This window comes from Martes martes (genome assembly GCF_963455335.1).
Source record: "Martes martes genome assembly, chromosome: 14".
Taxonomy (NCBI): Eukaryota; Metazoa; Chordata; class Mammalia; order Carnivora; family Mustelidae; genus Martes; species Martes martes.
In genome coordinates, this window is record NC_137902.1 from 16,455,099 (window position 1) to 16,480,880 (window position 25,782).

The 25,782-nt window shown below is 47.1% G+C and overlaps 1 protein-coding gene across 2 annotated transcripts in view; it reads right to left on the reverse strand.

Annotated features, from left to right (window-relative positions):
- Nucleotides 1–25,782, reverse strand: part of CASP7 (caspase 7) — a 29,690-nt gene continuing 3,908 nt past the window's right edge. For both annotated transcript variants that reach the window (XM_080822856.1, XM_080822855.1), the window contains exons 2-7: nucleotides 23,359–23,468; nucleotides 4,427–4,563; nucleotides 3,822–3,950; nucleotides 2,870–3,045; nucleotides 2,274–2,403; nucleotides 1–1,572 (exon numbers count right to left, since the gene is read on the reverse strand). In XM_080822856.1, coding sequence (XP_080678982.1) covers nucleotides 1,349–1,572; nucleotides 2,274–2,403; nucleotides 2,870–3,045; nucleotides 3,822–3,950; nucleotides 4,427–4,563; nucleotides 23,359–23,468 — 906 coding nt within the window. In that variant the 3' untranslated portion in view covers nucleotides 1–1,348. The remainder of the gene's footprint in view (nucleotides 1,573–2,273; nucleotides 2,404–2,869; nucleotides 3,046–3,821; nucleotides 3,951–4,426; nucleotides 4,564–23,358; nucleotides 23,469–25,782) is intronic.

The following is a 25,782-nucleotide window of genomic DNA, read 5'->3' on the forward strand; positions in this document are numbered from 1 at the left end:
AGGAATTAAGCAACCAGATTTTAATCAATAAATATGAACATCTGTGTGTTAACCAGTTATTAGGCCAGAATAGAATGGTCAAAAATTCAAAAGGTAACCTTGAAAACAAAGTGCAAACATCTTTGCCATAAACTTTTCCCCCATAGAGAATTAGAGGCAAAAAAAAAATTTACTCAGAATAAGGATTGGAATAATCTAAAAAGTTCCAGGTAGATTTCAAAGCTAAAAAAGATTATTTTGCACATAGTGGGCAATACAAAGATTATCTGACAATTCCATGAATAAATCGAAGGGAGGAATTGTTGCACATCAGGGAACAGGATTACTTATATTCACATTACGGGCTTTTCTGATATCTATTCCTTGTTCCTGCCCTGCCTCACTAGGCTTTGCTGTGCTCTGTATTTGCAGAAAATCCCATTTCCCAGGGTCCTTGCGGGTGGCTTCCAGGTAAGGCACAGGAGGAAGGCGCACCAGCGGGAGAGATGAAGGCAGGGTATCTCTCCACAACTGACCCAGCTGGTCTTGCCCCATCTCAGGCCAGAGCTTTGTCTCTGCCATGGCTCCAATTCCCACAATCTCTTGGAGGTCTCAGCTCTCACCAGGCAGCCCCCACGACCCTGCCGGCTCCTGTGGGCTACCCCAGTTTCTGGATCGAGGGGACCACACCTTTTCAAAGTCCTAGGTGATCATAGATTCCTTTTATTTGGCTTCTCTTTTACTACTTTTGTAGGTCAATTTCCTCTGTGAAATTCCTTCTATTGAAATACCTAAAACGGTTTCTGTTTTCTCTCTGATACATATTAGAATCACGAACATTCCACCCTGTGCCCCCCGCCACCCCCGCTTTATCTGGGAAGTTTTGCATGAGAATCTGCCTTAAACCAATGAAAAATCACTCAAATCACACTCAATACCCACTTTCTGCAACACAGGGGAATACAGCCTGCTTTTTTTCCAAGTACTGGAATGCTCTGGGACAGGTGGACCCCATCTGCCATGTCACCACAATCATGGTGGACACAGCCAAGAGTCTATGGAGGTTGTTTCTGTTGTATGTACTAAGTGGAACAACAAGGAGAAAGACATGAACAGAAAATTACTCTTAAGAAGAAATGACAAAGCCATTGAATGGATAACATTGTAAAAAATAAAAAAACCTCCAAAAACATTAAGAATGTAAGACAGCACCAGAAAGTTTCCTTCCTGTTGAATCAATAAATGTTCCTGAATTAAAATCCTTTAGAATTTCCAGGTATTTCAAGACCATTAAAAAAAAAAAAAAAGACTCATGAACAAATGATCCATAGGTTTTCCGCTTGAATGCATCCCTGAAATGGTTATTTTTTCAGAAGTAGAGTTCCTTGGTGAGCATGGAGACCACACATGGGATCTGCTTCTTCTCATGGAAGTGGGGGTCATCAGACTGGGACTCGAAGTGCCTGGCTACCCTGTTGTTCACCCTGGTGAGGATATGCAAGATCTCCAGGCTCTTGCCATGCTCATTCAGGGTGGAACACAGGGCTTGCACAAACCAAGACCCACTTCCTGGGTTCCTCCATGAGTAATAGCCTTCAACAAAACAGAAAGGAGACGATCAAATCCACTGAGCTGGCTGCTGCCCCACGTGCCACCTAGAAGGAGCTCTCAAGTGTATGGGGCTTCACACCTGCTTTTCTGAAATTATCTTACTCTTCTCTGCATGCAAGTTCCCCATAAGAATTATGTTGTGTGCATGGAGAGCAAACATCTTGGGTTTAGAAGTCTGCATGAAAATGCCCAGCATAAGTGTTCCTGCACGAATAAATATGAAACACCTAAGTGTGCAGGAGACAAATGGGCACATGGAGTGTTCCAAAGGAAATGCTTGAGAAGCACTCTGGAACTCCTCACTGCCCTTAGCAGTGGGGAGAGCTACTTTCTAATCCAAGCCTCAAGAGAGGAATTTGCAGGAGAGAAGAGTCACAGAGATTTGAGGTTGCTGGCTTTGAAGCTGGAGGCGGGGGACAAGTCAGGGAATTCTAACATGCTGGACAAGGCAAAGATGTGGATATTCCCCCTAGAGCCTCCAGAATATTCCTTCTGGGATTCTCCACCTGCCAACCCATTTGCAATTCTGGCCTCCAGAACTGTGAGATAATAGGCTTGTAAGGTCCGAAGCCACTGCGTTTCGGGTAATTTATCACTGCAGCAACAGGAGACCCATACAGTCCCGACCCTGCATTCTGAGGGTGGTGCGCCCCTGTCCGGTTCACAGGCAATGGACCTGATACCTGGAACTGTAGAATAGGCGAAGAGGAAGTCGGCTTCAACGGGTATCTTATATCGAGGATTGGCATCTGTGTCATTGATCGGCCCTGAGTCGGCCTGGACCCCATCATCGAGCTCTGTCCCCCGGCAAGCCTAAGTACCAAAGCAGAGATCACTTCCTGGAGTCAGGAATAGGGACACGCGAGCTCTTCATGGCTGCGTTCTGGTGCCTAGGGATCCTCTCGGTGTGCGCTAGTGGCTCAATAAGCATTCGATATAGAATACATAATGTTTCAATTAGCAATAATAGCGCCTCGGATAAACCTCATTGGCTACGATACTGCCACTGCGCAAAGCTTAGAATACATAATGAACAAAGCTTGTGTCAAATTAGCAAGCAAAGCAAATGAAAATATCGCAGTGTCTTAAAGAAACCCTCACAAGCACTGATCTGATGCAAACAGAGGTCCCAAGCACAGCAGGGTAGAGAAACGAATCTTAGATTTGCAAATCCCAACTGAAACAGCGCGTGTATCTGTAAAAGTGCTAGCACCCGTCACTCTGTCATCACTGTCATCTCTTTCCTCTTTCAACGGCACTGGCTTTGAAAAGGGATTACCTGAATGAAGAAGAGTTTGGGTTTCTCTAGAAGGCTTCTGCATCTGTCCCCCCTAAAATGGGCAGTCAAGTCCTTTATTGCTGTCACGCCATCTGTCCCATAAATTAAATTCTCTTCTCCGTGGCTTAGGAAGATGCAGGCGAAGCAAGCAGAGTTTCTGTGGTCCTCTTCAGAGGCTGCGGGCAAGCAGTTTGAGGACGGAAAGATTAAGGTGTAAGTCCTTAGTGGGACCTCCAAAGCGCTCTCCCTCCCAGCCTGGCAGGGGCCACTGACTGTCAAGACAGGTGTGCAGGGGAAGAAGCACCTCTCTGGAGAGAAGGAAGCCCAGTGGAGAGAAGTTAGAGACAGGGAGAATTCTAGAATTCTCACACAGTCTGAAACCTTGAGGGGGCTGCCTCGTGAGGAGGTGTGCCCCCTGTGTGGGAGGGGTTCAGGCGGCTGCTGGGAGGCAGCATGAGAGCAGTGGGTGCTGAATGGGCATGGCCCTGGTCTCTGTTACATCTGCAACACCAGGCAAGTTACGTAGCCATTTTGTGCCTTAGTTCCCGACTCTGCAAAGTCTATTTAAAACATAAACATCTGAAATACAGGGAGATGATTAATCTCTCTCTGCCACCAGGGAAAAGCTGACACTTCCACTCCATTCTGGACAGAAAGATACTGACTTGTTCCTTCCCTATGGATTAGCTTTTGGAAATTGAGACTGTTCTGTAGATACCAAACCTATCCCTTGCTGTCCTACTTGCTGATTTCATCTGTTTGGGAGCGACCGCAGTTTCCTGAAAAGGTCTCAGCCTGGGCCGGAGTAGCCCAGAGGAAGGAAAGGCTCCCAGGGCTGAGATCGCTGTGTGCCAAGCCGCCCTCCAGAGACCCTGGCAGGCTGCCCCTTCCCCAGAGCAGGGAGGAGGCAGGCGGGGTGGGTAGGGGGAGCGGGGAGGAGGCAGGCATGTACCTTGCTTCAGCAGGTCCTGCATCTTGGCACAAGAGCAGTCATTATGGACGACCACATCAAAACCCAGGTTTCTGAAGCACTTGAACAGAGCCTCGGCATCTTTGTCTGTTCCATTGCGGACGCCCATACCTGTGGGAATGAAGGCCATGATGAGCGATCCCTGGCTGAGAGCGGCCTGCCAGCTGCCTCCCATCCCGGCGCTCAGCACAAGCCTGGTGGGCTCTGGTGTCCATGCTCCCAAGGTCATAGTTTAAATGAGCAACTGCGATAAGAAGCGAACTCCAAGGAGAAAGTCGTTCAGCCTGCGCACGGAAGGTGAGCCTTTCATGGCAACTCTCTGCCTCAGTCAAGACCAGCAGCACCCCTGGATTCTTAGCCCTTTGGTCCAAGTCCCACATCAGCTAATGCACGTGGTGGGACCTCAGACTCGAAGCTCCCGATGTCCCTCATGCCTTCTTCCCGGACACGTAAATAGCATCAGTGACCTCCCCAGACCCCCTCCTGCCCCAGCAGGAGGGCATGGCCCTTCTCTACTCAAAGTCCGATACAAGCTGAGAATGACAGAAGGGGACGGGAGAGGCCAGCCCAGGGCCCTCAGCACTAACCTGTCTTTTTGTCAAAGTTCTTGTTGTTTATGATGATGCACTTGCCCACCTTCTCGAAATTCATGTTATACTGGTATGTAGGCACTCGCTCCTGGGCTGTCTTAATTGATTTGCCCGGGTCATTCTTCTTCTTCTTACTGGGGAAACAGAAAGCCAGTCAGGGGCTGTGGGAGACGTGGGGACGGGAATGGCCTCCTGACTCTCCAGTGAGCATGGAAGAGGCGCCCAGGAAAGCCGGAACCTCTGTAAGAAACGGCGCGAGGGGGGCAGATGGCTCCGTTTAATCGTCGTATTTAAAACGAACAGGATCTCCTGCTCCGTTTCGTCAGATGTCGGAGAGAGGCAAGCTAAAACTGCGGCGCGAGGAGCTGCGCAGACCCGACAACCGGCACGGCGGCAGGGCGCCCGCGACCCCGCGAACGGCACCTGCCGCCCTCCCGCGTAGCTGCTGGGAACCGACGTTGTACTTGCATTGTGGAAAACTGGCAGAATCTACCCAAACTGAGTTTAAACACATCCTAGGAGAGAGCAACTCCGCTCCTGGGAATACATCCTAGAGTGGAACAAACGCGTTTGCAGAAAGGACAGATCTACGCATGCGCACAGCGGTGCGGTCCAGCGACTACCCCAAGCGTCCGTTCCCAGTGAACACGCTGAACACGCGTGTGGGGAGCGACTGCGTTATGAGAATGAGCAACCATGGCAACGTGGACGACCCAGTCTCACAACGATACTGCTGAATGAAAGAACCCACACTCAGAACACTATTACCAGGGGTTAGACATGGTTCCGTTAAAAAGGGGGAAAAAGGAGCAGCAACTTAAAAAAGAAAGTAGTCCCCTTCCAATCTCCTGACGACGACTGTCCAGCTTACCAAAAGTCTGGCACAGAGGCTGGAACATGCAGCATCATTGAAAGGGCACAGAAAACAATGTCAAGTGTGAGTGGAAAGCAGCTGTGCTGGTCATCCATGGAAATGGAAATGCCACAAGAGAAGATTATTTTTTTAATCTGTTCTGAAAAATTCCTGAATCCCCAATACCTAGAACAATGCCTAGCATATAAGTTGTTCCATACATTTTTTTAAAAATACACTACAGACCAATATCCCTTATGAGTACAGATGAATTTACTTTTTTTTTTTAAAGAGAGAGAAAGAGACAGCATGCAAATGGGTAGGGGCATCTTATTTTTTTTTAAAGATTTTATTTATTTATTTGACAGAAAGAGCCAAAGAGCACACGTGGGGGGAATGGTAGAGGGAGAGAGAGAGGCAAGCTCCCTGCTGAGCAAGGAACCTGATGTGGGACTTGATCACAGGACACTGGGATCATGACCTGAGCTGAAGACAGGCGCCCCAAGAAGGAGAGTATCTTAAGCAGACTCCATGCTCAGCGTGAAGCCTGATGCAGGGCTCAATCTCACGGCCTTGAGATCATGACCTGAGCTGAAATCAAGAGTTGGATGCCCAACTGACTGAGCCACCCGGGCACCAAAATGCAAAAATTCTTGAGAAAATATTAGCAAGCCGAATCTGGTAATCTATGAGTAGGATTATTCATTATCACCAATTGTGACCAATTTCAGGAATTTAAGATAGTTTAACATCCAAAAATCAATTAATGTAATCCATCATTTTAATAGACAAAGATAAAGGACAAAAACCAAATAGTCAGCTCTACTGATGCAAAAAAAAAAAAAAAAGCAATTGACAAAATTCAATACACTGTAATGATAAAAATGCTAAATAAACTAGGATTACATTGGGTCTAACTCAACCTGAAAAGGGCATCTATGAAAAACTCACAGATAATATCATCCTTAATGAGGAGACACTGAATGCTTTCCCAGTAAGGTCGAAAACAAGTCAAACATGCCCACTCTGGCCGCTTCTGTTAAATACTGTATGAGGGGTTCTCATCTGGGCAGTTAGGTTAAAAAGATGTGTTCTAGGAATGAATGCATCCAGTCTTGTGCCCTCATTTTACAGACATGGAAACAGCTACACAGGACGGTAGGGGTTGTTCAAGGTCAGCCAGGCAGGGATGAGCAAAGTGAGACCATGAGACCACCATGTGGGCCTCAGGTGATGTCAGCCTCTTGAGTCGGTGCCCTCCACCCCAGAGCATTTATAAGAAGACTCGTCCGTGCCACTGTCCCCAGATTCTCGTCAAACGCTGGGAGGAGTAGAGTGAAAATAAAAACTCAGCTTGTTACCTGACAAATGTGGGCCTTTCACCCTGAGTTTCGCTGAACCTCGACTGTTGCAGTTTCTCAGAACCTCTGGAAGGACATGGCCTTTGCCGCTGCCCCTCCTACCTGGGTCCAGGTCACAGTGTGGCTCTGTGGGTCCAGTCTCCAGAGTGCTTACTGCTGTCTTTCAACGGCAACCCTGCTCTATCCTCCACTTCTCTAAGGCCAACTGTCTTCTGTGACATCATCTGATGTCTAAAAGAGAAATCACCTCCACCTTCTCCAGATTTTTCCTCCCTACCTTTTCCGCCATGCTTTTTTCCCCCAGGGAGGCTGCACAAATGAGCGCTTGGCTGGGACGCAGGCATCTGCCCACGGGACCCTTCACAGAGCCCTGACCTCCTCTCCTGGAAAACAGAGCCTTCTGTGACCCTCGCGGAACGACGTGGTCGATTTCGTGGGCAGGAAATACTCTCGTGGAGTCCTCTCCCTCTCCTGAGCCTCCATAAAAGCTCAGTGGAGATGCATATCAGCAAAGCGAGCTTCTGCAGTGTTCAAGGACACGCCATGCACGGGGTGGGGGGGGGGCAGGATTTACTTCTGAATTCCCTGACAACGACCCATCCCGACAGTGTCCTCTGTGCATGTGGAAAATTATCTGTATGTGGTCTTTCACATGCACATAAAATCTTCAATTTATGCCTCTGAAGGAGATGGAAACGGCTCCATTGTACCCATTCTATAGGTTATAATAACCTCTAACATTGGTCAGGGCTTACAAGGGACGAGGACCTTGTTGAAATTCTGCCTGCATTTTCTCATTGCCTCTTGACAGATTTTTAGCTAACCGAAGGCCACTCAAAGACCCTAATAAGACTAGGGCTAAGTCTAACAGGCTGGAGGTCTTTAAGAGAGAAAACTCTACTTCTACCTTCTGCAATATGAATTATTCTAAAACAAACTGTACAACAACATCCAAGTAAGAAACTCACTGTGATTATTTTAAAGCTGCTGCCATCAGCCCATCCACAATGATAAGCAAAACAAAACTGGTGAGCCTCTTTTATAAGAGAAACTGGCTTGGCTATAAGTTACATAAAACAAAAAAGGACTCCACTTCTATTAGAATAGATTTGGGAAGTAAACTTTTTTTTTAAAAGAAATACAAAAGGGGAATAAGGATATACACCCTTTAAAGAAAATACTTTCCATGGCTACAAAAAGTACCTTAAAATTGAATATGAAATGTGATTCTTATCCCTGGTAAACATTTCAAAAGGGAGGGAATTCCCTTACCTAGCCTGCCCCTATCTTGAAACGAAATAAAGTATTTGCTTCCTCTTTCTGGATTTGAGTCAGTCAATATTGATTTTTCCTTCTAACCCAAAGAGCTTTTTGCTAAACCCAGTTCTTCCCAGACCACAGATGTGTCTTAGGGTGCAGTCCATTCCATCCCGCTGACTTCATCTTCCTAAGAGGCACCAGCCTGGGGTAAACACCATCTGTAGCTTAACTTTGGGGAAGCAACGCCTGTGATCAGTTTAAAGCACGTAACTGGAGAGACAAACAAAAGGAAGAAATGAGGACCAAGATGCAGAAAGCACCAGGGGGGAAAAAAAGAAAAGTGGACCAGGGTCCACGACATAAAAGATACATTCTGCTAGGATCAGAGTCCAAGTCTGCCGCCTACTACTAGTTGCAAGGCTTCTGAGCACCCTCTCCTGGGGATTAGCGCCATTTCTGTTCCACTTTCCCTTCAAGACCCCACGAGAGCCGTGGCTTCACTTCCACTCTGCCAATTCTGGCTGCAAGACTGCTGCAGAGATAGAAGCATACTCTCCCATTTAGGATGAGAAATGAGTTCCGAGAGGCAACTGTTTTAGGGCAGCTGCTGGAGGCTGCTTCTGCATGCACCTGGGGCAGTGGTCTTGCTTGAGTATTTCTCTTGTGCTTGACACCTCACGCTACCTGGAAACACGGGGGGACTGGCGAGTCTTCACCCCTTTCCCCACTGCCGCTCTTACTTCCAATCGTCAACTTTAAGAGCATGCCTCAGTTAAAAGACCTGGCGGGCGGACAGGACTTTGTCCAGCTGGCCACTCCCATCAGGACCTGAAGGACAGGTGTAAAGATCTAGTTCAGCCTCTGCTTCCTGGTTGAACTACACGGGGGAGGGTCTTTAGTCCGGATAACACAGCCCTGCAAGAAAGCATAAGGAAGTTCCCTGTGTCCTGATGTGGGATGATTTCCAGAACGCAGATGAAGCATGAAAGAAAACAGAGGGGCAGGACAATGAGAATAGTATACTACCCTTTGGGGAAAAGAGGGGAAAAAACCGTATCTTTTTGTTCGCTTGTATTTGCATAAAGACTCTGGAAGGGTCACATAATGGATAAACCCATTAATTCCAGGGCTGGACGGCTGGTCTTTGAAACCTGGTTCTACCACGTAGCTGAGTGATCACGGGCAAGTTACTTAACCTCTCTAGGCTTTGCTTCCTCCTCTGTAAAAAGGATAAAATTATATCATCTGCTTCACAGCCCGTGAACAAGTTCATATTCACAAAGCATTTAGGACAGTGTGTGGCCTGCAGTCGACAGGGCACAAATGTTATTGTTATTACTAATGGTATTTGTTGTATAGAATAACGAGTGGTCACCCGTGTGATGGGGGCCAGGGGCAAGGACAGCAGGAAGGAGGAAGAATGTGACTGTATCTCTTTTTTCGTACACGTGAATCAGTTATTGAAAGGGTTAAAATACAGATTATTTAGTAGTTAAAAATCACCTGCTGCAAATGGATTTCATTTTCTGGCCTATTTTGAAGATTACTGGATTCATACTTTTTTGTGCTACTCGTTCCAAGGGCTCCTAAGAGACCCCATGATTCTGTGTTTCACTGTGATTTCACATGTGACTTTATTCCCCAGTCTTCTGAGCTTCCTCCTCTTCTCTGTGTCAGTAACAACGGTGTTAATAAATACAGCCACAGTAAGTACCACTTTGGAAGACTCACTGCCAAAGACCCCGTAGGTCTTTCCAACAACTCTGTTGGGTACTGGCCCCATCCCATAGGAAAAGATGACATGAGCTTGTCTGAGAACACAATGCCAGACTGGGGTGAGAGCCCAGACTCAGTCACAGGTCCAAAACCAACTCCCCTATTCCAGCATTCCTTGCCTCTGTTACGATCCAGATTCGAGGACCTTGTCCTAGACTTAGAGAATCAGAACGTCCTAGAGATGTTCACACCCTCTGATGTATGAGGGCCTCAGCATTAGCCTGTCCTCCTACCACTTGGGCCCTTTATAAGAAAAAGATTTTATTTATTTGAGAAAAAGAGAGAGTGTGTGATCTCATGGTGGGGAGGGGAGGAGCAGAGGCAGAGGGAGAAGCAGACCTCCTGCTGAGCAGGGTGCCTGATGTGGGGTTCATCCCAGGACACCGAGATCATGACCCAAGCCAAAGGCAGACACTTAACCGACTCAACCACCCAGGTGCCCCTGCACGGGCCCTCTTGACTCTAACATTTCACTGCTGAGCCCCATGCTGGGCAGAAGAGTCAGCTGGCCCTCTCCTGTCAAAGGCCACTTCCCACGTGGGCGCAGCCTTCAGGACCCTTGGTTCGTGGCCAGAAGGTCGAACCAGGTACACCTCGGGAAGCACGGCCTGTGCATGGTGCCCCTAGGCAGCAGCGAGACTGTCTGCGGGGTCATGTGTGTGATTTACAACTTCCTGGAAACCTGCAAGGTCTCCTAGGGGTGCCAGGCAAACAGAATGGGGGGGCTGCAGTTACTTGAACACCACAACCGAAATGCTCCCAGGAAATGCCACCCCTCTTCTGCCTCATTTGCCCAGTGTTTGGAGAGTCCCCTGCATGGCCTTGGGGGCATAGTAACTGAGAATCCAGGGCAGGAAGCTTTGCAATCCCCGTGCCAGCAGCTCATGAAGAGTTACTGTCTGTTTGGAAATCAATTGCTGGAGCCAAGCAGATCCTCAGATAAACAACTGCTGTTGGACAGGGGCAAAGGCCTCTGGGGCTCCAAAGAGATTGTGGTCATTAATTAGCCATTGCAGAAAGATGCCAACAGTCCACAGCACGGCAGGCTCGCCCGGGGCTGGGGAACGAGAAGGATACTAAGAAGCTTTCAGGGATCCAGATGAGCCATTTCTTCAGCTGGTGATCCTCCCCCAGAGATAAGATCTTCTAAAAGTGGCCATTTTCACTGCCCTGAGTTCACAGGACTTTTTTGCAGAAGATCCGGGAACACGCGTGCATGGCTATGGCACAGTCCCCAAAAGGGAGGGTTCGTGGAGCTTCTTTCCGGACTAGATCGATGGAAGCTAGCCTTTCCCCTGAATCTGACCAATGGTGCAAACGGTTCGGGAACCCCTTCCCATCTAGCATGTCACCAGCAACAAGGATTGTTAATGTCTGTGTGATGCTTTATGTTTTACAGAGCCTGTTCATAATCATTATCCCATTCATCCTGCCAAGGATAGATGAGAGGCGTGCAAAGACACAGCAAATTAAAGCTGGCCATGGTATTTTTTAAAGTCAGATTCTAGTATTTCGGGTTCTACCTGCTCTCCACCCCGCCCCCCCCCACCCCTTCTCCTCTGTCTCTGCTAATTCTCTGCTGATAAACCCAGCTTTTATCTTGACCTTTTTCACTTTCTGAAGACTTTGGCCAAGATTACTATGCTGAGAGAAACACAGGGTTCTTGTTTTGAAACCTGCTATTAAGTGCAAGGCTCATGATAAACCAGAAGAGTGAATTAAAAGTTCCAAATCCTCTTAAAAGATCCTGTGTTTAACAATTGGCTACAGATTAAAAAAAAATAAATCTGACCATGAAATCACTGTTCTTAGGGCCAGATAAGCAAGACTGCACTAACCAGGACAGGCTGGCAGAACGACTTAGCAAGTGTTCGTAAGTGTGCACTAAAATGCAAAAGGAAGTTCATTTACAGCAGTGCTTCCTAACCATCTCTCTCATTTCTCTGTGCTGCCCTTCCTCACCAGTATGAGCAAGGACCGTTATCTTCTCTTCCTAAACATATTCAGATAAGCTCAAATATCTGCTAGGAACACAGATGAAGACAGCATTGATTCTCAGGAAGAAACTAGATGACCCTCCCTTCTTAGGTTAGAGACCCATTTTTTTGGAACCTCAAATTCCACAGCGCAAGGCCAACTCAGTCAACTCAACAAAGTCAGGAGGCAAAAAATTACAACCAAGCTCTGATGGTTGTTTATATAAAGAGACGTCCTGGAAGAGCCTACGGCAACTTGAACCAGAAAACATTACAGGATAAAAATACTCTGCCTCCTTTACGAAGAAGTAAAAAACCTCAGAAAGTGCACAATGAATTTTTACAATCCACTCTGGGTGTGAATGTAATTTTCCCCATCACCGAGTGGATAAATACAGGTTTTATCCTCTTAACAGATCCCCTAGGCTGCTCGAGATGTGAATTATACCTTTCTATATTTGGAAGGGGATAGAAACATGCAAACCTGCTACTGTTTATTTTCTAAAGCGTCTCCATGAATAGGATCCCCAGAAGCTCTATCTGTTTGCAGACATTCATCAGCAGGAAAGTAAACACACCACCAGGCACACATTTCCCCAGGGCTGTTTCATTCGGAACTAGAGCTCTGGTTTTCGTAGCTGCTTTGTCTAAATATTTTTGGGATGATTCATTCATGGTTTCAACGTCTGAACGGTGGGCGTCCCCGACACTCCTGACATACCAAGGCACAGAGCAAGGCGGAGAGGAAAGGAAAGAGTGAAGGTGGTACCTCGTGTCTCCATCCGGAAGCACCCCCCTGTGCATCAGAACTAGGCTTCGCCCGGCAACTCTGGGCAGCGAGTTTCCTTCTTCTCTGTAATAATAAAAACTCAACATGCTCGGGGCTCAGCCGGGGGCAGCAGACTGGCACAGCCCGCCCAGCCCTGAAGGCCCGTGACTGAATCAGCAGTGAACTACAGGCTGGAGTTTTCCATGGGACCATTCACACTGGGGCTGGGAAAGTCACACTGGCCTCCCCCTTCTCTGCTGACCGGCAGAAATGCCCGGGCCCACACTGATACATCCTCCCCATTCTGGGACAGCTCCCTAGAGAAAAAGTGACTTTCTAGGAGCATGGGATCTGAAGGGTGGGGGGAACCCCAAACGTCCACAAAGATACAACGAGCAGCACCACTTGTAAGAGTGAAAACATGGAAAGAGGGGAATGGCTAAGCAAGAGACTGTCAGTAGGATAAAATACCACACAGCTTTTTAAAGTGATGAGCGTGCAGATGGGGTGACCCACCAAAGTGCCTGTCCACAAAAGGTGGCAGAACGGCACACACAGAAATGGCGAAATGTGTGAAAGTATATGCAAGTAAATGAACAAAAATAGGGGGTGACTCTGTGATTAATCGGAGTTCTTATAAAAGTACTCAAGGTATTAACACAAATAATAAAACAAAAGACTACAGAGGCAGACCAAGCACCTTAATTTTCAAATAAGGCAGATAAACCTTTTGCAACGGTCTTGAATAAAGTGAATGATCCAGGGGTCCCTTTCCCATCTCACCCCTCCAAACGCAATGAGGTAAATGTAAACACACGAAAACGAAACAAATGGTTTAACGATGCTTTCCTCAATTTCCTGGTTCAAAGTCACGGCCAGTGGAAGGCGTGGAGCTCAGTACCTGTTACCCCTGGGCAAACTGAAACATTTGTCATCCTTAGGTCTGTGAACAAAGGGAAAACGTCTCTGTACATTCTTTTCTGAAACTCAAATTTGCAAGCATACACCTACTTTGGGAAACAAAGCTGGTTTAAAATAGACTGGGGAGAAAAGGAGTCCTTCCCCCAAACTTATCCACATGCATGTTTCCCTCCTCCTCCCGAACAATGAAGCACAGAGACCTCTTGACAATAAAAATGGATAAAAGGGGCACCCGGGTGGCTTAGTTGGTTAAGTGACTGACTCTCGATTTCGGCTCAGGTCATGATCTCAGGGTGGCAGGATCGAGCCCCACGTCGGGCTCTGTGCTAGGTGTGGCGCCTGCTTCAGGCTCTCTCTCCCTCTCTCTCTGCCCTGCCACCCCCCTGCTCAGGCATGCTCTCGCTCTCTCTCTTAAAGAAAAAGGAAAAAAAAATCGATAAAAGACTAAAATAAATCAGCCAGGGAGGGAATCAAGGACAGGATTCCCTTTCAAGAGCCTGAAACTCGTGTCTGTATTATGGCTGCAGGCTCCGGAACTTAGAGTGGCTAACAGGACCCAGCCTGCACTCTGACAAACTCACTGCATTTATCCTTTCTGCCTTCAGAGGAACGGCAGACACTCCGTAACAGAAGCGTGCCAGACAGAACACCCTGAGCTCTCCAGAGAGCTTGGGCTTTGAACGTGCCAGGCCACACTGTGCCTCTATTACTTGTGACTGCACGTGCTCCAGAGAAAAAAGAGGCCTTGGTTTCATAGTACTCCTTCCTTCCTTCCTTCCTTTCTAGCCCCCCTTCCTTCCTTTCTTAATAATTTCAATTATTTATTTTAGATGGGGGGAGAGGCAGAGGGAGATAAAGAGAAAATCTCAAGCAGACTCCCTGCTGAGCTTGGAGCCCGACACGGGGCTCGATCTCATGACCCTGAGATCATGACCTCAATGGAAACCAAGAGTCGGATGCTCAACCGACTGAGCCACCCAGGCGCTCCTCATAGTACTTCTCTATAACTAGACTTGCTTCTAGAATAGTGATTTTTTAAAGATTTTATTTTTTTATAATTTTATATGTCAGAGAGAGAGAGAGAGCGCGCGCGAGTGAGCACAAGCAGGGGGAGCGGCAGGCAGAGGGAGAAGCAGGCTCCCTGCTGAGCAAGGAGCTGGATGCGAGATTCGGTCCCAGGACCCCGAGATCATGACCTGAGCTGAAGGCCGCCACTTAACCGACTGAGCCACCCAGGAGTCCCTGGAAGGGTGTTTTAACATTTTCATTACTATGAAAACCTGATCATTGACTCACCTTCTTCATTTGTTTTCTTTTAACCCTCCAGCTCACCTCTCCCTTCTAGGAGAGCAATGACCTAAAATAACTGGCGGGATTCTGCACGTGTGGAGCTTCAAAGTTTCTAGATCCCATGACACTGTTTCAGAAGCGTGGCTCTCTGCTCCTGTAACGGGCACTTGGCTCTCTTTATCGGAAAGCCCATCGCCAGCCCTGCTGGAACGCGTCCATCCCTCAGCTGAAGTGAGGCAGAAAGGGAGCAAGTTCAATGAAGAATTAAATCTGCTGACCCACTTGGGCAGGAGAGAAAAACCACGCTGCGGGGGGATTAATGCGGCTGGAAAGCTCCATGCCACCACAGTCAGGACTGGCGCTCGAAATAAGGGGCGGAGGACTGGACCCCAAGTTAGAGCTGGGTGTCGGGTCTGGTCTTGCTGGGTGACCATGGGTAAAGAGAGCAGTTTACCTCCCTGGTCTTAACTTTCCTTGACCATTAGAGGAGGGAATTGGGAGACATCCCATTTTCAGGAGTCTTCTAGTTTTAACATTACAATGGGAGGATTTCCTCCTCCTCAGGAAGGATGTCCGGTATCTTCTTCCTCATCACGCCATTCAGCAAACTCACAGTTACTTTATTCAAGCCTCACAAACAATGCCATGGGCCTTTATTCACATCCCCATAATGCAGAGGAGAAAACTGAGGCTCAGAAAAATCAAAGGACTTGCTAGTCCTTCAAGGAGTGATTGGGAGGCCAGGACTAGAACCTGGGATGTCCGCCTCCAGACCACTCCTGCTGTCCTTATAAGTGGTGTCATCACCACTTCAAACACAGCACTGAACCCTGAGTACCGTTTACATACAAATTTGGGAGACAGGCATCTGGTATTCTATCACCTAGAATTCAAAGACTTCCTTTATGGAAAAGCCAACTCCTTGGGTTATATTTTAACATTCCTTTTTTTTTTTTTTTTTTTTTTGCGAGGGGTGGGGGCGGCCAGACGGACCTGGCTCTCTTTGAATCAATGGGTGTGATCAAAAGAGCTTTGCCTCATTTGGAACATACTCTTTGGAATGAGCTAACGGTCTGCTATCTTTGTCCTTTCCTCTAATTCCAAATCATCACTTCTCCTGAAACACCCCCTCACCTCCAAATGTAAAGATAGGCCACCTGGATCTTTCTCATAATTATACAAAGAACACATATTTTTACGGGGATTTGTTTACATATAACCCTTAGCTGGTGGAGAAACCCGAGTGGCAATGGAGGAGAAAGAATTAGAAGCCAGTGGCCATCATTAAATACATCAGAGGAGCACAACGGCCGGAGCACAGAGGTGACACCAAGCAGAACGCCTGTGGGCTCTGAACGAGTGCCTCAAAGACTGGGAGTTTATCAAGTTTTGAAAAATGAGGCTTTTCTCCTGCCCCCTTGGCTCGGGATATAGAAGGATAAACAACCACCCACCCCCTGCAGGGAGGCAGAAGTTTCCAGCAAGATCCTGGGGAAATTTGAGGGTGTGAAATCTGTTTGCTACTTTGCCTTTTATTTCCTTTAGCAGGGAGGAGAAAGGAGCCTCACAGCTCAAGTGTGCCCCAGGGAGGACCTGCAGGAAGCTGCCAGGTGCCTGGTCTTGTACCTACAGTGGTGCCTCCAGGACCCAGCTCATCCTGTCCAGGGGCCTCCACGCACGTTCCCGTGCTTCAAGGCCCAGCCTATCCTCACTTTCACGGTGGCTTGGCCCTGACCGGCAGGCTCCTCCTGTCCTCTGATAACTCCACTTCCAGCTCCTCCGGCTCTCCCTCCTCCTCCCTCCCTGGCCCTGCCTCCACAGTTCCCAGTACACTACAATTCAGCAATTAGCTCTTGGTTTTCATTTGCGGAGCCATGCCTAGGCATTCAATAAGAACCTGAGTTCACACCCAGGGCAGGGACAAGGCTGTGACCTTGGATGGTGGGTACCCCTGGGCTGGGTGCTAGGGTTTCCTTTACCTTTACTTCAAGAGGAAACCCTCTTCACCTGCACAGATGATTCTAGAACTTGTTCCATAAACTGTAGTTCATAACGAATGCCGACGGTGCACGTACTGATTTCTTCGAAGTCTTTTCTGTTTACAAGTCCAAACACTTTGACCCATTTTAAATTAATATCTCGAATACTTTTCCTTTGTGGTTTCCTGTATTTTCCAAATGTTCTTCTATAATCAGGAAATTAGAAAACGTTTTAATAAGGTTTTTTTTTTTTTTTGTTTTGTTTTTTTTAAGTAAAGTTAAAGAACAGCCGGGTATACTCAGGGCCCAAGGAATGGAAATAAAACGAGGCTGTGATGCCATCTAGTGACACTGAGGCGACAAAGCCAAGGTAAGTCACAGCTTGGAACTACCTGGGGACAGTGAGTCCTCCCCCCACATGGCAGGGTTGGGGGAAGGGGACTTCTTTTTTGTTTCCCCAAATCCTTGTAGTCAGAAGGGGAAGGCAGGTGTCCTGAATTAGAAATGGGCAGGGGCCACCACTGTCCCCCACCCACTGCCTTACCAGAGAGAATTCTGACACCTTGGAGGAGGGAGCTGGGGACAGGACAGGCTGGCGGGGTGCCCACTATTGGGGGCGCGGAGAACCAGAAGCAGCCCGGATGCTCACACACTGGCAGATTCGCTCTTCACGTCCCCCTCATGAGTTAAATTCAGCAGAATTTAGAATCTCAAGACACAGAGCTGAAGGCACAGGGTGTTGACCCTGTGGACGGGCCAGGTGTGCCCATGGACACCCACTCTTCGCGGCAAATCACGTTGTTCTGAGTCTCACCCCACCTCAGGCCAAGTCACTGGCACCACCCAAATCTGTCACACGCTCTCGGGCAGCAAAGCCAAGGCAGCAGGAATGTTCAGGGAAGCGATGAAAGGTGGCAAACGCTGGTGCCCTTCTGTCATTATGACAATAGAAATAGGGATTTCATCACCCCTTTCTCTAACCGAAGGACTCAGGGGTCACCAGATGACTCCAGTCTTCCGTGGAGTTCAGGTGCCACTTTCCTCAGCATCTCTCCACTCTTCGGCCCTTCCTCCCTTTGGTCACCTCTGGGGTGCAGAGGCTCCGCGCCACCTGCCGCATTCCACTGGCAACAGCCCCCTCTTCAGGACCTGCCCTGCACTGCAGCTTAATCCACTGAGCCACCCAAGCACCCCTAAGTCAATCTACTTCTTAAACTCTTTCATGACTTCCTTGTTCTTAGGATCGATTCCAAATCTTTTATGCGACTTACAGACAAGCCCTTCTAAACTCTGGCCCCTGCCTATTTCTCCAGTCTCCTCTTCTGGGGTACCTGCCACATCCCACATTCCTGCCAGCATGCATCACCCTGACCTCATGCACCGACACCCCCCTTCACCACCCTCCTGCCCCATCAAGTCTCAGCACACATCACGTCTCCCGGGAAAGCTTCTTTCACCCAAGACCAGGCTACGCCTCCTTTTCAATTTTACTTCCCCAGCGCCCTGCTCTGCCCTGCCCGGCCACCACCCTGCCTCGGTTACCTGTTGCATGCCTGCCTTCCCAGCAGGAATGTTGAGTGTCTGGCGCTGGGGTCATGTGGGTCTTGTTGACCTTGTTTCCAGCTGCAGCTCTGGGCCGAACACAGAGCCTGATATGTTAAGGCAGCAGCTGAGAAGGCAGCAGCAGGCGAGTGAAGGTTCAACTTCACTAATCAACTATGGGACTTGGTACAAGGGGCTTAACTTCTCACTGTTGCTCCATAGATATTTAATGAACGTCTGAAATAATGAATTAGTGACCCAAAATAGCACCTGACATGGTTAATTTTATTCATTTATTTAAATACTTCACTTATTTATTCGAGAGAGAGAGAAGCAGACTCCCTGATCAGCAGGGAGCCCGATGATGTCGATGATGTTGGGGCTCCATCCCAGGACCCCTCCAAGAACCCCAGGATCATGACCTGAGCTGAAGGCAGACTCTTAACCGACTGAGCCACCCAGGCACCCCTGATATGGTTAATTTTAAAGCCACATGAACGAACCTTCCATCTTAAGTTAAAAAACAAATGAAAGGAAAAACCTAAATTTTAAGGGTTCATCACAAATTCTGGAAGAAGTTTATCTGAATTGACTGCCTCCTTGGAAGGTGGCCTGTGTATCACATAATACAGGATTTGAGTTCGATGCCTGGTGAAGGCAGAGAAAATAAGCAACTAACAATTCACAGCCTGGAAGAGTAAGACATTAAATTGCCATTTACTGTAGCAAAGTATTGTTTGATAATTCAACAGTCATGTCTCGTAATCCATACAACAAATATAAACAGCTTCCAAATCCCTAACATGACTTACAGACAAGCCCTTTTAAAATCTGGCCCCTGCCTGTTTAATGTAATTCAAAAATTTAATTGGAAAATGGAATATAATTCAAGTATTTTGCAAGGATAATTACTGTTTATTTTGATAACATGTAGCTTGAGGTCAACGTCAGCCATGCTATTAAAGAAAAAAGGTATAGCGCACTAGAATACAGAAGACCAGGAGGGCTTATTGACCTTTCCAAAGGATGTAAGGGGGTTAAAAAAAAAAACAAAACCAAACCCATATCACAGACTGTATCTATTTTTGCAAAATGATGCATCTGTAAGGCAGAGGTCTTCCAACAGGGCACTAAAAGACCTTCCAAGGGGTGCAGACATAGGCAGCTTTAAGGAAATGATCAGATCTTCAATTCCCACATGCATTTTTCCTAAAACTGGTCTGCCTGATTTACTGCCTCCCCTTTCTCAGTTTCCTATATCCCAATATACGAAAAAAGAGCAGAATCTCATCCATCCTAATTCCCAGATGATGTCAAAACCTCCATATCCTCTAACAAACAGATAATTCAAGTATCAGTATCTGTGGGTCTCCTTGGATGAGGCACCACGATGGGCTTCCTATTTGTGTAAGAGTCTAAAGAGGGTGAAGGATGGCATTAGAAATGGGGCTGGGGCACCTGGGTGGCTCAGTGGGTTAAGCCTCTGCCTTCAGCTCAGGTCATGATCTCGGGGTCCTGGGATCGAGCCCCGCATCGGGCTCTCTGCTTAGCAGGGAGCCTGCTTCCCCCTCTCTCTGCCTGCCTCTCTGCCGACTTGTGATCTCTGTCAAATAAATAAATAAAATATTAAAAAAAAAAGAAAAGAAATGGGGCTGTTTGGGGACACACTGGGCTGTTCCAAACTCAATTATATGTTTAAAAATATACTAATAAAAATATGTAATATAGTAGAATGGAATGAGAGTGATGTGGTTTTTATATGACTTTGATTTTTTTATCCCCTGATTATTTCCAAAGACCATCACTTTTGGGCTAGAGTTCTGTGACAGCAAAGCAAATAAACACTGATTCAGGGAGGTAAACAGAGCACTTTCGTTGTGCCTTTCCTTCCCCCTTCCTTCCCTCTCTCCCCACCCTACCTACCTCCATCAATCCATCCATGCATCCAACCTTCCTTCCATCCATCCACCCATCCATCCACCCACTATCCTCCGCGAATCAGAAACATGGTTGGTTGTCATAGGGATACCTAATAACACCTTTGCTGAACTGAAAATGGTATCAGAGCTTTACTGGTTGAAAGCAACTCTGGTGAGGTTGATTGGTTTGACAAGAAGGACTGGCTTTGTCAACTGGAAGACAGAACAGACATTTTACCTAAGTGAATGAGCTACATTTGCAGCTCCAAGGTCTTAACAATGAAATATTTTAAAAAGCAGATAGTTTAAAATATGCATTTACCAAAAAGGGGGGGGGAAGGATACCAACAAATGTTTAGCATTGCTGTTTTAATTATCTTATCTCTGTCGGGAATATTTGGGGTTACATAAGTTGCCTCTAAGTAAAGAGGAACAGGTTTAATGTACAGTTTTGAGAAGTTCTCAAGTTCTCAAGAAGTTCTCAATTGCGCCTCGGATAAACCACATTGGCTACGATACTGCCACTGCACAAAGCTTTTCGAGAAGTTCTGATGAAGCTTTCTGAGTGTACTTCCCAGAAAGGAAAAAAAAGTAAATGTTTCTAAGGGCTGAATAACATTCCTTTTGTAAGTCAGGTAATTTCTAATCATTTTCAATGCAACTGAAGAAGGAACTAATTGATTTGTCAGTTTTTGGCAGAGAACTTAGAAGGAATTCAAAGAATTAAGTGGCATTATTAGAGCAGAACTGCTGTCATCCCATGTACTTATTCATGGTTTCTCAGCGTCTCTACCCCTAAAAATGACAAATATGCAAGAGAAGGGATATGGAACTTCCTTATTCTAGCAATGACTATTTGTCCATTTATTTGTAAACTAGCTTTTAAAAGCCTGCTTTCCCATGATAAGCTGCAATTTAAATGCAATTTCTATGTATTATTGTGGTGAGTAACAATTTTACAGCACTGATGATTTATCAACATTTTTGTTTGGACCAACAGTGAATCAGCAATAGCCAGGACAGAAACTTAGTCTAGGAGAAAATATGAGTAACTTAATGTAGGAGAAATTTCTTTTAATATTCCTGATACCCGGAAAAAGGCCTTATAATTTATGCATCTGTTTACGTGCACAGCTATATGGTACAGAGGTTCATGATGAGGTGAGCAATAAAAGACTTTCAAGCAACCGCACCCATCGCAGCAGAATAAAATACTGTGTGGGAGGGAAAACAAGAGTTTGAGGAAAAAAGAAACAACAAAGGGGTGCCTGGGTGGCTCAGTGGGTTAAAGCCCCTGCCTTCGGCTCGGGTCATGATCCCAGGGTACTGGGATCGAGCCCCACATCGGGCTCTCTGCTCAGCGGGAAGCCTGCTTCCTTTCCTCTCTCTCTGGCTGCCTCTCTGCCTACCTGTGATCTCTGTCTGTCAAATAAATAAATAAAATCTTAAAAAAAAAAAAAAGAAACAACAGAAACTCTAGCTGTTAAAGACAGCTTGCTCGTGTCCATTCTTAATGGAGAAATGTGGTTGTAAAACGCCTGTGGATGGGGCACTTCGGTGGCTCCATGGGTTAAGCCTCTGCCTTCAGCTCAGGTCATGATCTCAGGGTCCTGGGATCGAATCCTGCATCAGGCTCTCTGCCCAGCAGGGAGCCTGCTTCTCCCTCTCCTTCTGTCCAGTCACCCCACTCACACACACACACACACACTCTCTCTCTCTCAAATAAATAAAATTTAAAACAACAACAACAACAACAATAAAAACTTGTGGATTTAGATTCCACTGTATACATATAAACGAGTGATTTTTAAATGTCAATAGTTACAACACACCACTGGTTTTCATAATTTCTGGCAAGTACACCACAAGGCTTTATCAAGCCTTGTGAAATGGCCATTACACAGTTCCTCTTTCTTTGTCACCACGGGCAACCCGCTTCACCCAAAGCCTCAAAAAGAGTTGGGAAAACTGAAATATTCTCACATCATTCGCAACTATTTGACAAGAAATTTCTGTGTCGCCTTAAAATGGATGAGTGCGTGTGTAGTTCTACAAGATCACTCTGCAGCTACGTGAACGAAACATCTGATGGGCATCGTTCTAAGGGGCATGCGCTGGGGAGGGGTTTAGCTTGGATGGACTGATCTGATGGCTTTCAAAATTTTTCAGGGGTTGGAGCTGTATGTTCTGATCATTTTCTTGGGTGTTCTTGACCCTAAATGGCTACCAAGGCCAGTGGAATTCGGGTCCAGGATGTTGGGGCCCTTCCCACTTTTTCGGATCTTGTCTGGGATGGTAAGACCCCAGGGTCTCTCCAGGATGTGGCAGGGAGCCAGGCTGCCCCTCATCACCAACTCTTCCCCTCCTGAGCACTGCTTGGGAGCACTCCCTAACCTCAACTTTTATCTCTGTCACTGTCCTTCCCAGGTGGGGTTTGGCTTAGGAGATGCCCAATAGTCAGATGTTTCTGACCCACAAAGCACTCTAGCTTCTTGCCAGGAAGCCCCACCGCCTGCCATTTCATGACTAGGGTTGCAGGGAGTAAGGGACCCCTCCTCCGTGTCCTTGCAGCCCCACCTTTAAATGGAAAGCACGGTAGAGCTGTTGATGATGCTGGTACCGTGTATGTTCTAATCTCTGTCATCAGAGAGGCAAGCTAGCAAACCTCTTTGTGCCTCAGTTTCCCTACCTATTAAGTGATGATAACAACAGAACTATCGCCTGAGATTGTGAGGGCTACACGCAACACTGAGCCGGCATACAAAAATGTAATAAAAGAAGCTATTATTCTTACTAAATGCAAAATTTAGAATTTTAGAAGTGAACTCAAGAAAAGACAAGGTGAGAATCACTAGACAGGAGGCTTCCTCCATTGGAGCGCTACCCTAAAACCCCCTGTACTGTGTCCCTGGATTCTGCTTTTCAGCCAAACCTGGCCCCAAGTGGCAGCAGCAGCCCATAGACTCTGCCCCAAAGGAGGTCGGCTGCAACTCACCTCCACCGAGGACAGCTCCTTACTCCTGGGCGGCTGCTGTCCAGAGGCACAGCTACCGACAGGAAGACCCCCGCCCACCCCCCCCACCACCACCAAGTCTGGCTTGCTCCCAGAGACAGGGAGTGCACACGGGCTTCCTAGTGTTGTCACAGACAGCTGGCAGGATTCTGTGCAAATCTTTTAGGCGCAGCATAGACCTCTGGCCCAGACGATCCCTCACCCGTGCGTGTGTGGCAATGGCAGAGGCACGGCAGGCTGAAGAGGCCCAGGGCGAGGAAGGAAACTTACCTGAAGAGTGACGGGACAAAGGAGGACCGATCTGGCTTAGCATCAACCGCATCCGGGCTGCCTGTGTCTCCAGCTGCCTGCTCTGCACCACAGCCTTGATCATCTGCCATCTGGAAGGAGAAAAACCAACCACACTGTTGGTATTTAGTGGCATCACTAGCCTCAGGATATTTCTAAGCAGCACTCACTAGCGACACAGTTTTTAATTAAGCTGGCAGGTGGGCCACCTTGCATATTTAGGCTCCGGGGTATCCTGCACCAACAAGTTATTCAAGTGCTTGAGCACTAGCTTTATTTCCGGAAATTGTTTGAGAGATGGATGAGATAGCAGCAAAGGAAACAAAATCCGTGCCCTCACAGAGCGTCGCATTCAGCCTCCATGGCCTCCAGGATTTTGTTAAAGGTTCCCTGTGTAGGATAAGCTGTGGGAGTTTGGTCAAGGTTTGTAGGACAAGAAACTCTCCCCTACATTCCTGACAGGTTATAAGGTGCTCATCCTCTTCCTGGCATCACCTCAAACCCAGTTCAAACACAACAGCAACCTGGGGTACAAAGCTGTTTGTATCAGATTCTTTTATTTACATGGTTGTACCAGGAGAGATTTCCATCAAATTATTTTCCCACTCAAGAATCTCCAAGAGAGCCCTATGATCTAAAAAGTTCAAATCTAAACCCATCTCCTTGGATTTTAAGACCCCGTCTTATCTAGTACTGGCGCCTGCAAACTACGGCCCACCACCTGTTTCTGCAAATAAAGCTTTATTGGAATTCAGAGATACCCATCCGTTTACATACTGTCGGCAACCAGAGTTGAGCAATTGTGGCAGAAACTATGTGGCCTGAAAAGCCTAGAATATTTACTACCTGGCCTTTTCCAAAAAATGTCGGATCTCCTACTAATCTACTATTCCCTCTACTTTAAAGAATAAAAAATAACAGCAAGAATAGAAACTTAAGAATAGAAACAGTAAGAACAGCACCTAGTGGTTCAGTCTGTTGAACATCAGCCTTTGGCTCAGGTCGTGATCTGGGGGTCCTGGGACCGAGCTTCGGGTCGGGCTCCCAACTTGGTGAGGAGTCTGCTTTTCCCTCTGCCCCCCCCCTCCTCCACTCATTCTCTCTCTCAAATAAATAAATCAAATCTTAAGAAAAGAACAGAAACTTTATTATTATTTATGTGCTAATTGTTTTGTGAGCGTTACCTTATTTCACACTCTCAATAATGCTGTTAGACCACCCCTGTGATCTCTGCTTTTTGAGATGAGGTAGGCGAGGCTAGAAAAAGTTATCTAGGTTGTTCTAGGCTACATAACTTCTATCTGAAGCCAGCAGTAGGCACCCCAGAGCACCCCCTCCACCTCTACCATTACGCCATGCAGCCGTTCAGTGTCTTCAGCATATTATGCTCATTTCAGGTTCTGTCTTTCTGGAAGTCACCACCCACATGTTTGCTGGACAGGACATCTCAGCCCAGTGCCCAGCTTGCTAATAATCAGTCCTCAGAATTCAGCTAAAATGGCAGCACCGCAGGGCGATCTGCCTTGAGGACACCTATCACGTCAGCTCCCCCCACCCCCATTCTCTTTGTCTTTTGTTTTCACTCTTATTGTTTAGTTCAAACAAGACAGTTCTAAGTTCATCCCGGCAGAAGCCTCCAACACAAGAAGGTGCTTACTGAATAAATATTAATTGACTGGAGTGGTTAGAAACCAAGGGCCCAAAGGAAAAGAATCAGCTAAAAGTGATGCAGCCAGTTGGAAGAAGAGGCCTTGAGTTCGGAGTGGCATTGTCACGTCACCCTGCAGCTTCCCTTAGGGGTGAGCTGGAGAGTGAAGAGGGAACCGAGAAGGAGGGAGGGAGGGTCCCCCACAGGCTCTCTCCAAGGACCGTGGGAAGCCAGGTGGCCATCTTGTTTCTCAACACCCAACCCGAGCGTCCGGTTGGTGGCGGTTAGATTTTTAGATTAGAGTGCAAAATGTTTCTTAAAAACAGAGATAACCTCATCCCTGGATCAGAGAAGCATAAACCCAGGCATGTGGAAACACTCAATAGTTTTTATTTCATCCCCTTTATATAGACCGAGTTACTCTTCCATGGGGATTGCCATTAGCAAAGCACAGAAATATTTTAAAAATTAGGAAGTTAGAGTTGGACAAAATCCATCAGAAAAGGACGCTACCTTCGACATGTGGTATTTAAGCCTCGGGCCTTTTGCTGATGCTGTCTTCAAGGCTGAGTCTAGGACATACGATGATAAAACAAGGGGACCAATTTTTTAAGAAAGGACAACCCTAAACAAAACAGCTCCTAAGCAAGCCAGATATTGGTTCTGATGTTGGGGGAGTCCTGAGAAGAGTTTTGGTGATTCCTCTTCATTCATTCAGTGAATGTTTACTGGGGGGTCTGACACATCAGGCTGGATGC